This window comes from Ornithorhynchus anatinus, chromosome X4 (assembly GCF_004115215.2).
Source record: "Ornithorhynchus anatinus isolate Pmale09 chromosome X4, mOrnAna1.pri.v4, whole genome shotgun sequence".
Classification (NCBI taxonomy): domain Eukaryota; kingdom Metazoa; phylum Chordata; class Mammalia; order Monotremata; family Ornithorhynchidae; genus Ornithorhynchus; species Ornithorhynchus anatinus.
Window position 1 is genome coordinate 3,226,718 of NC_041752.1, and position 15,225 is coordinate 3,241,942.

At 54.5% G+C, this 15,225-nt stretch overlaps 1 protein-coding gene across 1 annotated transcript in view; it reads right to left on the reverse strand.

The window, feature by feature from the left end:
- The window catches only part of IQSEC3 (IQ motif and Sec7 domain ArfGEF 3), a 39,597-nt gene extending 24,683 nt beyond the window's left edge, over positions 1-14,914 (reverse strand). Inside the window, exons 1-2 of the mRNA XM_039910696.1 lie at positions 14,175-14,914; positions 5,124-5,192 (exon numbers count right to left, since the gene is read on the reverse strand). Of these exons, the coding sequence (XP_039766630.1) occupies positions 5,124-5,192; positions 14,175-14,773 (668 nt within the window). The 5' untranslated portion in view covers positions 14,774-14,914. The remainder of the gene's footprint in view (positions 1-5,123; positions 5,193-14,174) is intronic.
- Positions 14,915-15,225: the final 311 nt, after the last annotated feature.

Sequence of the window (15,225 nt, forward strand, 5' to 3'; positions counted from 1 at the left end):
AGACTTCTCCTCTTTCCCTCCCTCACCCAGGGGCCCCCTTCCAGTCCATTTCCTCACCACTCTTCCTGGCCTCCCCCCTTGATGGTTCCTGATCATTCCATGCCCCTCCCTCACATACTTCCTGAACATTCCATGTTCTTCCGCTCCCTTCTGGGTCGCCCTGACTTGCTCCCCTTATTCATCCCCCCTCCCAGCCCCACGAGCACTTATGGCCATACCAATCATTTGTTTATTTCTATTAATATCTGTCTCCCTCTCTAGACTGTGAGCTCACTGTGGGCAGGGAATGTGCCTGTTTATTGTTATTTTGGACTCCCCCAAGCGCTTAGTACAGTAGTCTGCATGCAATAAGCACTCAATAAATACAATTGACTGACACTTCCCCAAACACTTCCTGCAATCCTTCCTGCATATTCCTCATCCACCTGACCCTCTCCCCCCTATGCTTCCTGGACACTCCAGGCCCCCTCTTTCTCTCCAGAGGCCCAGCCAGCCTATAGACTGTAAGCTCGTTTTGGGCAGGGAATGTGTCTCTTTATTATTATACTGTACTCTCCCAAGCACTTAGTCCAGTTCTGAGAACACAGTAAGACTGAATAAATGAAAGGAAAGCTCCATCCCCACATTTCTTACCCACAGTGAGTCACAGGTACTATGATACTCCATTGCCCCCAAGACCCTCCTGCCGGCCTGGGATTCGCCCCTCTCCCTTGGGCAGGGAATGGGTGGGGGCTCCTGGTTCTGTTCTGCAATCCCCCTTGCCCCAGGCTGAGCCTCTGGCTGACAACCAGGATCTTCTCCGGTTCCACTCCCGATTAGTCCCGGCTCTGTAAGCGGCTTAGGCCCAGGAAAAGCCACAACCCCATGGGGAGGAGAGTGGGGGGCTCAGCCAGGGTGGGGGGCTCAGCTGGGCTGGTTTGGTCGGCCGCCCTGCTAGCTTCCAACCAGCGAGGCCTCTAACGAAGTCACAGTTGATTAACCTAGGCTGGGAATGGTGGGGAGCTGGAGAAAGTGCCACACTGAGATCTGGTTGGACGATAAGAGGAATTGAGTGAGGATTTAATTGCTCAGGATTCCTCAGGTGCCACTGCAACGATTATGCCCCTGCCTTGATCCCATCTCTTGGAGCTCAGAGGAAATGGGAGTCGAGAGGCCCTTCTAGACTGTGAGCCCATCGTTGGGTAGGGATTTTCTCTATCTGTTGCCGAATTGTACTTCCCAAGCGCTTAGTACAGTGCTCTGCACACAGTAAGCGCTCAGTAAATATGATTGAATGAATGAATGAATAATTCTGAAGCCCTTAGGGAGGTTCCCCTCTAGACTGTAAACTCCTTGTGGGCAGGGAAAGTGTCTACTAAATCTGTTGTATTGGACTCTCCCAAATGCTTAATACAGTGCTCTGCACACAGTAAGTGCTCAATAAATACGATTGATTGATTGGATCACCACTGAGATCTCATTGGCTAATTTCGGAACATTTAGGGAGGATCAACTTTGAGATCTGATTGGATAATTCAGGAATCTTGGCACGAGTGAGGTCTTTTGGAGGACCAATTGGAAGCTTCCTTGGAAACTCCCTGAGACCTTGTGACCCTGGACCCCTAATTGGATGGAGGCTGGTTTGGTAGGGGGAAATCTGATAGGCTGCTCAGAGAGAGCCTCACTTTTCCTGAAAAAGCAACGACTCCAGACCCTTTTGGGACCCTCAATTCACAAAACTCCACCATCACTGTGGACACCCACTGGGGGTAGAGGGTGGGAGCTGCGGCAGAAGGCTGGGCCAGGAGAGGACCCCTTCAGAGTGAGTGCTCTTAGCCCTAGGGAAGCCTGAGGTGGTGAGGTTGTGGGGTGAGCACTGTGGACAGCGACGGGGGGGGGGGCGGTGGTCAGGGAGTGACGGGGGTCAGAAGAAGCCTAGAGAAGGTGGCCGGGCCCTGCAGGGAGGGGGGAGCTGGCAGACCTGCCCAGACTTTGGAGGACAGCTGAAAACTGGGCAGGCAGACCCCCACGGGTGACAAAGACAGACCGGGCAGACAAACAAGCAGGCAAGCAAACAGACAGGCAGGCATCAGACACCAAAGCATCCCAGGCCCGGCTTAAGGAGGCCCAGATGGACAAATGGACAAAGCTCTTTGAGACACCACAGGCCGGAGCTGAGAGTGACTGAGACAGGGACGGACAGATGGACAGCTGGACTACTGACCAAATCCCCAACTACTCCTGGCCTCTCCTTCCATACTCCACTCTTCCCATTCCTGTTCATTTCCACTCATTTCTCTGACGCAAAGGACGGGCCACAAAGCCTGCTGGGAAATGGAAGTTTCTCCCTCCATCTTGCCTTGCAGTGGGCACCTCCATCACAGCAAGCCACTTGGATACCTACAGGGTAGTCCTTTCTCTGGCTCTCTGGGTGGGCTTTTAACATGCCTTCCCCCCTGCTCCTCCCAAAAACATCCCAGGCTCCAACCATCCTCCACTCTCTCCTCTGTCTCCCACTCCCACCCTCAGTCAATCTATAGTATTTATCGAGCTCTTACTCTGGGCAAAACAGTGCATCTTTAAGCTCTTTGTGGGAATTGACTATACCTACTCTTTTGTACTGAACTCTCCCAAGTGCTTATTCCAGTGCTCTGCACACTATAAGTGCTCAATAAATACCTTGATTGTAAGATAAGCAGGTTGAGCAGAAAGCCTCATTAAGCCCTGGCTACGTGAAAGGGCAGTGGGGAGTGGGGAGGGCCAGGAGACTGGGCTGGGGTGTTGGGAATCAGATTGGGCCAAGCCCTTAGAAACGCCAAACTGCAGAGTTACCCTTGGGGGACTTTGAAAGGGAGTGTGCTCTCTGCCCTGGCTCCACATCTCGCCTCTTTCCTAATCCTGTAAGCTCCTGTTTCTCTAGTTCCTTCCCCTTCTTCCCACCCACCATCCAGGTCCTCCTTCCTGGGGTCAAGGGTCTGCCTGATGGCCAGGCCTCCCTCCTACTCCACCTCTGACTCTCAATTTCCTACCTGCCCAAGTGATTGAGATCTCTCCTTCCCTCCCTAGCAAAACCTCACTCCTTTCTGACCCTCCAGGAAGCGGGGAGCTGGCCTGGTTTGGGAAGGGAACATTATTCCATGGACCGGTCTCCCTGTTTCCTTGGGCTTTGAACCCTGCCTTCAGATGAGATAGGAGATAGTTTAGTGGAGGGGCAAAGCAAGGGGGACAGTACAGATCCATCTGAGGGAAGCAGGGAGTTTACAGAAATGAATCATGATCATTAGAACGGAAAATTCCCCCTTTCTTTATTGAAGCAGGAGTAAATGACCTGACTAACCTGTCCTGCCTGGGAAAACTCCATCTGGGTAGCGGGGTCTGCACCCGCAGAGTGAACAGGAGAGGAGGCAGTCATCTGATCAGGTTGCTCCATTCAGACAGCCCACTTGGATCATTTCAGCACCCCCCCCAAACCCTCCCTGGGACCTGACTGGCCCTAGATGGATTCTCCTTATGGAGGAAACTAGTCAGGCAAAGCTACTGCTTCCTCCAGGGTGGGTAGAAGCAAACTCGTGAACTTGTGAACAGCGCTAATCAGACTCTCGTCCCATTTCTCCCAACGGATGGAGTTTTGGGGGGTCAGGAGGGTCCGCGGAGAGAGGATGGTAGAAAGGAGGGAGAAGGGGAAGGAAGAGGGAGACAGACAAGCCGATGAAGAAGAAAAAGGCCCAAATCAGGTGAAACGCCAGAAACCCAGTGACTTGTGGGTCATTTCTGTGCAGCCGTCTCCCTGCCCACAAAGCCCACCTGGTTGAGGCTCAAGAAACCCCCCAGTCCCAGAGAGGGGGCGGCCTGCTGGGGCGATGGAAAGCTGTCACAGTCTTGACAACTTGGCTGCTAATCAGTCAATCAATCGGATTTATTGAGCACTTACTGTGTGCAGAGGACTGGACTAAGCGCTTGAGAGAGGACAACATAACAGAGTTGGTAAGATGTGATCCCTGCTCACTGGGAACTTACAACCTACAGAGGGAGATAGACATCAATATAAATTACAGATAAGGGAAGTAGTAGAGTCTAAAATATTTATATATACCAGGAAGCAAGAAAGAGTCCCCAGGAAAACAGTCTTATTGAAATCCCATCTCCAAACGGCCTTCTGCAACTAAGCCCTCCTTTCCCCTACTCCCTCTCCCTTCTGAGTCATCCTCTCACTAGGATTTGCACCCTTTATTTATCCCACCCTCACTCCCTCAACACTTATATACACATCTGAAATTTATTTTAATGTCTCCCTCCCCCACCGCACTGTAAACTCCCCGTGGGCAGGGAACATATCATCCAAATCTGTTATATTGTTTTCTCCCAAGTGCTTAGTAAGGTGCTCTGTAAACAGTAAGAGCTCAATAAATATCTTTGATTGATTGATGGGACGGGTGTTTCCTCTAGCTTCAGGAAGCACAGATGAGAGACCCTCATTTATCCCGCTCAGTTGCCATTCTAACACTCTCTAAGGCCCCGTTAAAGCTCTCTACACATAGTAGATGCTCAATATCTGTAATTGATTGATTTATTTCTATTAATGGCTCTCTCCCCCTCTAGACTGGAAGCTCGTTATGGGCAGGGAATGTGTCAGTTTATTGTTATACTGTACTCTCCCAAGTGCTTAATACAGTGTTTTGCACACAGTAAGCGCTTAATAAATATGATTGAATGAATGAATGAACAATAAATCCTATATGATCGATTAGGTGAACAGCTAAGTGGGGGAAGAGGAGGCAGGGAGAGGAATGGAGCCTTCTCAGATTGTGAGTCCTGTGTGGACTAGACTCTGTCCAATCTATCTTGTGACTACCCCAGTGCTTAGTGTGTAGTGCGTTTCACACTGTAAGCGTGTGTTAAATACCACTATGATGAGGAGGAGAAAAAGGAGAAGGAGAAGGAGGACGAGGGAGAGGAGAAGTAAGGGAAGGAGATGAAAGAAGAGGAGGAAGAAAAGGAGGAAGAGGAGGGAGAGGAGGAGGAAGGGGGGAAGATAATCCCAGAGTGAAAAATGAATTCAGGGAAGGAAAAAGCGGGAGCCGGGGGGAGGGAGAAAGGGATTAGAGAATGGATGGAGGGGAGCGACCGTGTGCCAAGATTCCCACCTTTGGGGCGAGGGTTTCTGCTCTGCGTCAGCAGCCGGGCAGCAGAACTGGTGCAGCACCGTCTCATTCCTGCAACAAGAGGCACGGGTTAGAGGTCAGAGGTCAGAGATCAGAGCCCCAGCCCAGGCTGGGCACGGGGCAAAGCCGCCCACTGCCCTATACACGTGTGACACTCCGTCAGTCAATCGATGGTGTTCATTTAGTATGCTCATATAGTCCCATGTCCTTACCCCCAATATACAAAGGCGTTCATATACACACGCACACAGGCATGTACATACACACATGACTACAAACATGTATGTGTGACTGCACACTGGCCCATTTTTCACATCCCTTCACCCCCACCCCGCCGACTAAGGCTCACACACACCTGTGCCCTCAGTCTTTCCATGCTCACCCCTCCCAACACCCCCTGATCCTCCCCACATCCCCACAGGGTCTCCAAACCAACAGCCTGGACCCTGGCACTAAATATTTGATGCTAGAGCCTGCGGGAAGACCATGGTGCTCCCTTTCCCTCCCCGGGCATCCCAATACTGCAGGGAGGCTAATGCCAGAGCTGGACCGAAGCCAGTGCAGCTCAATTGAATTTTACCCTTTGGTACCTGTGTGTGTGTGTGTGTGTGTGTGTGTGTGTTTGTGTGTAGTGGGGGAGTCTAGAAGAATCCAGAGTGTTAGGGACTTTGCTGGGGTGTATGTTGACTGGGGGGCGGAAACTAGGAGAAGCTGAGCTGTCAGAGGCTTTTTGCTAGGTGTGCGTGTGTGTTTGTGTGTGTAGGGAGGGGAGTCTGGGAGAATCCAGGCTGTCGGGGGCTTTGCTTGCCTGTTGGTGGAGGTGTGGGAGGGCAGGGGAGATGGGGAACCTGAGAGAATCCGGGGTCCCCGGGGCTTTTAGCTAGTGTGTGTGTGCGTGTGTGATTGTGCAGTGGGGGAGCCTGGGAGAATCCAGGCTGTCAGGGGCTTTGCTCGGCTGCTGCTGCTGGTGGTGATGGAGACGGGGAGCCTGGGAGAATCCAGGCTGTCAGGGGCTTCGCTCGGCTGGCACGCACAGCTGCAATCATGACTGTGCTTCGCTCCCTCCCTCCCACGCAGCTCCCAGGAGCGGCTGAGGGTGGAGGGAGGGGGGTTTCCTCGGGCGGAGGCCGGGCTCGGGCCCAGAGAAGCCTCGAAGCCGAAGGGAGCTGCTCCTTCCTGGCCTGCCCCTCTCCAGCCTCCCTTCCCATCCTCCAAGGTTGGGAGGTCCATCCTTTCGTCCCACCTCGAGCCTCCCTGCTGCATCTCGAGGCCTGCCTAGCAACCCTAACCTAAGGTGAGCCCGTCGTTGGGCAGGGACGGTCTCTCTCTGTTGCCGAATTGTCCATTCTAAGCGCTCAGTCCAGTGCTCTGAGTAAGCGCTCAATAAATACTGTTGAATGAATGAAGTCTGATCGCTGCAGAGAAAGGCCGAGGAGTCCTTTGAACAGATGAGAACACCGAGGTCCCCAAAGAGCCGCAAGCCTTGCTGGAAAAGTGGAGACCAAACCCCGGAGCTCAGGGAAACCCAGAACGGCTGCCTCGACAGTTCTTCCCCTTGCCTGGGGGGCCTGGGATGGGATTCATTTACTCATTCAATAGTATTTATTGAGGGCTTACTATGTGCAGAGCACTGTACTAAGCGCTTGGAATGTACAAATCGGCAACAGATAGCGACATGGGGGTACGGCCAGCAGAGTTTGGAGCTCTGCTCAGACTGAAAGCTCCTGGAGGGCAGGGAGTGTATCTACTAACTCCACAGCGTGGCTCAGTGGAAAGACCGTGGGCTTCAGAGTCAGAGGTCATGGGTTCGACTCCCGGCTCTGCCACTTGTCAACTGTGTGACTGTGGGCAAGTCACTTCACTTCTCTGTACCTCAGTTACCGCATCTGTAAAATGGGGATTGACTGTGAGCCTCACGTGGGACGACCTGATTACCCTGTATCTCCCCCAGCGCTTAGAACAGTGCTCTGCACATAGTAAGCGCTTAACAAATACCAACGTTATTATTGTCCTCTCCCAAGTGCTCGGTGCTCTGCATACAGTGAGCTCTCAAAAAATACAACTGATTAATCGATTAATCAGTCTCTGTTGGAATACTGACAGAATACTGTTGGAATACTGGGTGGCTTCAAACACCCAGTCTTGGATATCCGGTAACCAGTAGCATGCTAGGTAATCAGCCGCTATTAGAAACCAGTATCTAACAGCGTGGTTCGGTGGCAAGAACCCGGGCTTGGGAGTCAGAAGTCATGGGTTTGAATCCCGGCTCTGCCGCTTGTCAGCTGTGGGACCGTGGGCAAGTCACTTCACTTCTCTGTGCCTCAGTTACCTCGTCTGTAAAATGGGGATGAAGACCGTGAGCCTCACGTGGGACAACCTGATTATCCTGTTAATCTACCCCAGCGCTTAGAACAGTGCTCTGCACATAGTAAGCGCTTAACAAATACCAACATTATTATCTAACACACAGTGGAATATTAGGTATCTGGTTTCCAGGGGAATGGTAATTAGTCTCCATTAGACTACAATTATCCAACACCCAGTAGAGTACCTGGTTACAATGGGATGCTGGGTAATTAGTCTCCATGAGAATACCTGTATCTGATACCCCATGAAATATTTGGTTCCCAGTGGAATACTGGGGAATTAGTCTCCATTAAAATGCCAGTATCTGACACTCCATGGAATACTGGCTATTTGGTTCCCAGGGGAAGACTGGGTAATTAGTCTCCATTAGAATACCTCTATCTCACACCCCATGAAATAGCGGGTATCTGGTGCCCAGAGGAGTACCGGTTAATCAATCCCTTTTGGAGCACTGGTATCCAATACCCAGTGGAATTCCGGATATCTGTTCCTCAATGGAATGTTATTACTTTTCACTATTTCCTCTCCAGTCTCCCAGCCCCTCCTCTTAGATTATGAACCTCCCCGAGGGCCGGGACCCCATCTTATTTACCCCTTAATATACGCTTCTCCCACGCTTAGTATAATGCTTTGCACACCCTAGGCGTTTAATACGTACCACTGAATGAAATACTGGGACACTGAGAGAGGACGAGACCAGAAGACCAGTTCTTCTGGATGGGAGAAGGACTTGAGTGGAGGGGGTTGTGGAAAGATTCTGGGGAAAAGTGGGGGCGAGGGTGGGAAAGAACAGCACGTTCTGGATCTGTGTTTCGTTGATTGGGATGCCGGGCTTGGGGGGCTCTGGGTGGTCTCTCTGCCTGGCCAACAGAGCCGGAAGATGCTGTCGAGGGGTGGAAGGGGGGTGAGAAGGGAAAAGGAGGTCAAGGGGGAGATTTAGAGCAAAGTAGGGGGGCAGGGAGTGTGTATAACCCAGGGACACAATTCTGGACTCCAAAATCCTCCTTTCCCTTAGTGGGGGATCCTCCCTCCCTCTCTCTTCAAGCACCCCCTCCTCCCTACAACCAAGGCTGGAGCAAATGGCCGGTGCTTCAGCCCTCAGCCCCCCCCAGCTTCCAGGCTCCAGCCTCCCAAACTTCTAGCCCTCCAGTCTCACATCCCAGCCTCCCAAGGCCCCGGCAAACCCTACCCCCAACCCTCCATCTCCCCACCTCCTTCGCCTCCATCCTCCAGCCCCTTAGCCACCCCAGTCCCCAACATTCCTCGACCCCCACCTCCTAACCCCCCGCCCCCGGCCATCCCACATCCCGCAGGCCCCTGGGCCTCGCAGCCCCCAGCGCTCCCAGCCCTCAGAGGTGACCGTGGCTGGGGGAGGGGGGCTTCGGCCGTGGCGGGGGCTGTGGCCCCTCTGCAGAAGCCAGCCAGGCGTGGCCCTCCTCCGTTATGTAAGTGGCCTGACCAGCCGCCGCCGGGTTGAGCGAGTGGTCCCTGGAGAGGGAGCACGCACACACACACACACACACACACACACACACACACACACACACACACACACCCCGAGACCCACAAACCGCCTCCATGCCAAGCTAAGAGCTCCTTGTGGGGGGAGGGCTGGGAGCCCGAATTCTTGGGTTCCTACCCACGGGCCCACAGCTTGGCCCTTCTCCTCTCGCCCGCCTCAAGGGACCTCTCTTCTTGCCTTTCTGCAAAACTGGGGAGAAGCAGTTTGAAGGGATGAAGGAGGTGTGTATTATTAGCAAGGTCAAGCTAATAATAATAATGATGATGATGTGTTAAGCACTTACTATGTTCCAAGCACTGGGGAAAGCACTTTCTACAGTGCGCACACTATGTGCTCAGTAAATACTACGGGTTGATGGAATGATTGGGGCAGATACGATGCAATCAGAACAGACACAATCCCTATCCCACGGCCCAAGATGGAGGGAGAACACCTACGGAATCCCCATTTTACAGATGAGGAAACGGAGGCACAGGAGGTGAGTGGTAGGGCTGGGATTAGAACCCTGGTCTCCTGACTCCCAGACCCGTGGTCCTTCCACTGGGCCATGCTGCCTCTCTACCGGAATGTAGCTTGCTCCTACGGTAAGTCTGTCAGTCAATCGTATTTATTGAGAGCTTACTAAGCGCTTGGGAGAATACAGTGTAACAATGTAACAGACACATTCCCTGCCCACAACATTCTTACAGTCTAGAGGACTCCCTACTGCTTGGAAGATGCTCGGATAGAGGGGGTGTAAATCCCCCCAAGCCTCTCCCCCTCCCATCCCTGATCACCATTTCCTTCCAGATGTGGGCAACTCCCCTGGGACCTGTAACGTCCTCCCCCCTCCTACCTCCCTTTTTCACAGCTTTTTACACAAAGAGGCCACCTCCTTCAGAAGGTCTTCCCTGTTCACACCTCCTCCTTTCTGGCCCTTTTCTTTGATTATCCACTTCAGCCCTTCTGCCGTCTCTTGTTTTTTAGTCTTTATGTACTGACTCCCAGCTGTTATCAGAGCGGCCTGGGAGTCAGAAGGACCTGGGTTCTAATCCTGGTTTCACCACTTGTCTGCTGTGAGACCTTGGACAAATCGCTTCACTTACGTCTATTACCTCATCTGTAAAATGGGGATTAAGACTGTGAGCCCATGTGGGACATGGACTGTGTCCAATTTGACTGGCTTGTCTATCCCAGCGCCTAGTACAGTGCCTGGTACATAGTCAGTGCTTAACAGATACTATTAACTCCATCGCCCCCCCACCCAAAAAAGACAACTTATATATAGGCTTATACTCTGCCATTTCCTCTAGCTGTAATTCATTTCAAATCTAGCTCCCCCTCTAGACTGTAAGATCCTTGTGGGAAGGGATCATGTCTATTAATTCTATTATCCTCTCCCAAGAGCTTAATATAGTATTCTTTACGTGTTCGGAGTTCAGTAAATACCATTAAATGATTGATTATTTGTTCTTTCCCTTTTCACCTGATCTCTTTGGCACTCTGCATTCCCTTGTCTTGCCAATTAGAAGTCTTGCACCCTAAATTACTTCTTCTTGTACCCCAGATATCTGGTATGGCATTTCCTCAGGGCTTTCGTCCCAGCCTCTCTAGGTTTGGTTGCCAGCCCAATCAGTTTGGCGTGTGAACAGTTGTGAGGTCAGAGACCTTAACCCAAAGTTCACTTTGGGGGGCTCACCTCCCTTGCTTCTTCCTGCTCTCCTCAACCTTTCCCCACCCTCCTCTTTGAGTCTGGGTGCTCTAGAATCCCCGCACTGAGGGGTTGAGGAGGGGGCAAACGTCTCCAGGAACAGTATAACCTGAGGAGAGACCCCCCCCATACTCCCGGTGAGCCCCTGTGGGTCCTGGAGAGCAAGTGAATCCAGCCAGATCCTTCCCAAGGCCAATTCTGACTGCTGCCCCGTGAGTGGGGGCAGAGTGGAGGTGGGAGGGGCAGAGAAGGGCTTAGTACAGTGCTCTGCACACGGTAAGCACTCAATAAATACGACTGAATACATGAGAAGGGGAGGGGCGAGGAGTGGTCAGCATAAATAGCTTTCAACCCGTGATGAAGCCGGGAATCTGGAATCCCCCCCCCAAAAAAAAACAAACTCAGAGGGCCACGAGGGGATTTGCACTTAGATTTATACCCTTTATTTCCCCATCCTCAGGCCCACGGCATTTATGTCCATAGCCGTCATTTATTTGAATTTCTGTCTCCCCCTCTAGCCTGTAAGCTCGTTATACTGTCCACTGCGAGCATTTAGCACAGTAAGCGCTCAATAAATTCCATCGATTGATTGAATGAGGGGGAGAAGGAAGGATGGAAGGTGGGGGACGCCCTGGACTGAACACCTCCCAGTACTTCCCTAGGGGGCATCGGGGGGGGGGGGGGGGGTGTCGGTAACCCCTTCGTGATCAGTAGACCCTCCTCAGGCAAATGAGATTTCCAAGGTTTCCTGCCCCGTCCCCCTCCCTCCTTCTGCCTCTTGGTTATTTGGTTACTATCCTGCAGGGAGATGAGGGGGGAAGCCAGCTCCGCATCAAACAAAAACTCCTCACCATCGCTTTAAGACACTCAACCAGCTCTCCCCTCCTACCCTACCTCCCTGCTTTCCCACTACAGTTCCGCCCTCACTCTTGGCTCCTCCAAAGCCGATTTACTCTCTGGGACTCCATCTCGTCTTTCTCGCCGCCGACTCCTTTCCCACATCTTTCCCCTTTCCCCCTTAACCCCTTCTACCTGGCCTGGAACCCTCCCCCTTCATAGTCGACAGACCATCACTCTCTCCATCTTCAAAGCCCTCCTAAAATCACATCTCCTCCAAGAGGATTTCCCCAGCTAAGCTCTCATCTCCCCTATTCCAGCTCCCTTCTGCATCGCCTATCCCCTCGGATCTGTCCCTTTTATGCACTTGAATAGTCACCTCACCCTCAGGCCCACAGCACTTACGCGTATATATCATAAGTCATCCATCGTATTTATTGAAGGTTTACTATATCCAGAACACTGTACTAAGCGCTTGGGAGAGTACAATGCAAACAGAATTAACAGACACTTTCCCTGCCCATATCGAGCTTAAGTTACCGCTTACGATTTAGCCTTACTTCTGCCATTTCCCCTCCTTGTAATTTATTTTAACTTCTGTCTCCCCCTCTGGACTGGAAGCTTCTTGTGGGCAGGGATTGGGCCTACTAAATCTATCGAATTGAACTTTCCCAAGCGCCTAGTTCAGCGCTTTGCACACGGTAAACGCTCAATAAATACCCTTGATTAATAGGGGGAAGGGGATTCATTCCAGAGCAACGAGGCTGCTCTCCCCCCAACCCCATGATGCACGAGAGGGAGTCGAACCTGGAAAAGTACTCAAAACGTCTCTTGAACCTGGCTCGGGGAGACCCTACTGACTCCCCTCGCCCCCTTCTCGCTTCATGACACGGAAGGAGGGTGTCCTGATAGCCAGAAGGGCCTGGAGCCCCCAAGCCCCCGTCTGTGGGCTGACCCTAGCAGAGGCCTAAGGAAGAGCAGGGGGCAATTCACTCGAGAGTACGGCTTGGGAGTCAGAGGACCTGGTTTCTAATCTCGGCTCCGCCACTTGTCTGCTGTGTGACCTTGGGCAAGCCACTTCACTTCTCTGGGCCTCAGTTACCTCATCTGTAAAATGGGGGTTAAGAATGTGAGCCCCGCGTGGGACTACTTGATTACCTTGTATCTACCCCAGCGCTTAGAACATCGCTTGGCATATAGTAAACGCTTAACAAATGTCATAATGATGATTATTATTATTATGGAGGAGCCGGAGGAGGGGCGAGCAGCATTATATGACCCTACCTGGGCTTTCTCCAGCGTTCCCCCTCACCCTCAACCAGACCCAGCGGTCCCCTAGACTGTAAGCTCTGTAATATTGGACTGTCCCAAGTGCTTAGTACAGTGTTCTGCACACAGTGAGAGCTCAATAAATGCCGCTGATTGATCGCTTGATCGATCCCAGGACCCTAAAAGGTCCTGGACTTTCTCCCACCCTTAATTTCCCTCGTCGATCGGGTAAGGGAAGATAAAATCAGTCAAAGCCCCCCCCACCCCAACACACACATGGGGGCCCAAGTGTCACGAGGTCAGATCGATCCCAAAGGTGGTCCGGGTGTCCCGAGAGGCCTCTCCTGGCACCCCCTCACCCCCCTGCACCCGAGCCCGGGGCTCCCCTCTCCCACAGACAGGGGGAGGAGCAGGTTTTGAGCTGTCGAGACGCCACTTGGCCCAGAAGCCCCCTACCACGCGGTCCTCACATCACCTATCTGGTGGGGAGACGGGGCGGAGCGAGTCCTCCCTCCTGGCTGATCGCCCCCCGCCCCCAGTCTCTCCGTTCCTCCTTCCCTCCCTTCCCACCTCTCTGCTCTCCCCTGGGTCCAGAGGGGAGCCGGGCTCTCCCGGGTCCGAGGAGGCGAGCCGGCTCCCCGGACAGGGTCACCCGTGTGGCGGCGGGGGACCGGGGCGGGGGAGCCTTGGTTTCGGCCTCTTTCCCCCCCCAACCAGCAATCGGCCTCCCCCTGGCTGTGCGGGTCCCTGTTTGCATTCGCCTCCTGCACCTACAGCTACCAAACGCCAAGCCCGTTTGCAAAACATCCTCTTCTTCCTCCTCCTCCTCCTCCCCCTTCCACGCTCTCATCCTGCACACACACAGACCCCAAGCAAACACACATTCACAAACACGGCCACGCACGCACACCCGGGCCCAGAGGCCAGAAAGCTCCCCAACCTCATCCACGAACCCCCCAAGTCAACAGGGGCATCCATACACATAGACGCTTCCATGCAAACCCCCCCACCCCCCCCCCCCCCACCCCCCCATACACAATCGATCTCCTGCTCCCGGGAGAGAGCCCATTCCCAACTCCAGCTAAGTTTCCTCCTCACGGGCCCCAGAGAGAAATCTCTGCCGGGGTGGGGGGACATTCCGGGTCGCCCCCTCCCCCCGTCGAGTCGCCCCACACCCCTGTGGTCCTACCCCGGACTCTCCCGCTCCTCGGTTTACCTCCTGGGACGGTCCGGGGTGCTCCCGGGCCCACCCTCCCCCCTCCATCCCGATCTTTCCGGCCTCCCCGGCCTCTTTCCTCCCCGAGGCTCCAGGGAGCCGGGCTCCCCGCTCCTCCGAGCCCGCACTCACTCTGGTCTCCGGCTCAGGGCGCCCTTGGCCAGGGCGGCGGGGGCTTTCGGCTGGACCAGGGTCCCGGGCCCGGTGGAGGAGGAGGAGGAGGAGGAGGAGACGGAGGCGGAGGGGGCCGGGGGACCCGCAGCAGCGGCGCAACAACCGGGTGGTCGGTCCCCGTCCCGCTCCCCGGGGGGCGTGGCGGGGCCCGGAGGAGGCCGCAGGTGCGAGGCCGCCCGGCCGGTCCCCGGTTGGGGCCGCCCCGGGAACTGGCCCTGGTTCTGCAGCGACGGCGGGAGCTGTCCGTCCTCCTCCGGGCCTCCGGCCGGGCCCGGGGCCGCGGGGGAGGCCCGGCCCTCCGTCGGCTGCGGCTGCTGCGGAGGCTGCGGCTGCTGCGGAGGCTGCGGCTGCTGCGGAGGCTGCTGCTGCTGCTGCTGCTGCTGCTGCTGCTGCTGCCACAGGCTGCGGTTCTCGGCGCTCAGGTGGCCCAGGCGCCTCTCCAGCTCGTCGATGCGCTGGCGCTGGGTGTGGATGAGGCTCTGCTGGTTCTGCACGATGGCCGTCAGCTCCTTCAGGTAGAGCACGGCCCGCACGGGGTTGTCCAGCAGACTGTCCATGCCGCCGAGGCCGCCGCCGGCCGCCGGGGCCGCCGCCAGCAGCCGAGGGAACCGGGCCGCCCTCCCCTCCTGCGCGTCATGCACACGCACGCGTGCACACGCGGTCCCACGGGCTCATGTACACGTCCGGGGGCCGCCCGGCAGCCAGTCCGCCCGCCCGCCCTCCTCCAGAGGCAACCCGGCTTGCCGGAGGGGGAGGACCGGGGAGGGAGAGGCGGGATCTGCGGGGGAAGGAGAGGGAGGAGGAGGATGCAGGGGAGACGGTGAGGGCTCGAGGGGGGAGGGCCGGAAAAGAGGTTTGGGAGGCTTTCCCCAGCGCTTACAACAGTGCTCTGCACCTAGTAAGCGCTTAACAGATACCAACATTATTATTCATGGGCCACGGACACTCGGGGTGGACCCCCTCCCCCCCCCGATAATAATAATAATAATAGTATCAAAATGTTGGTTTT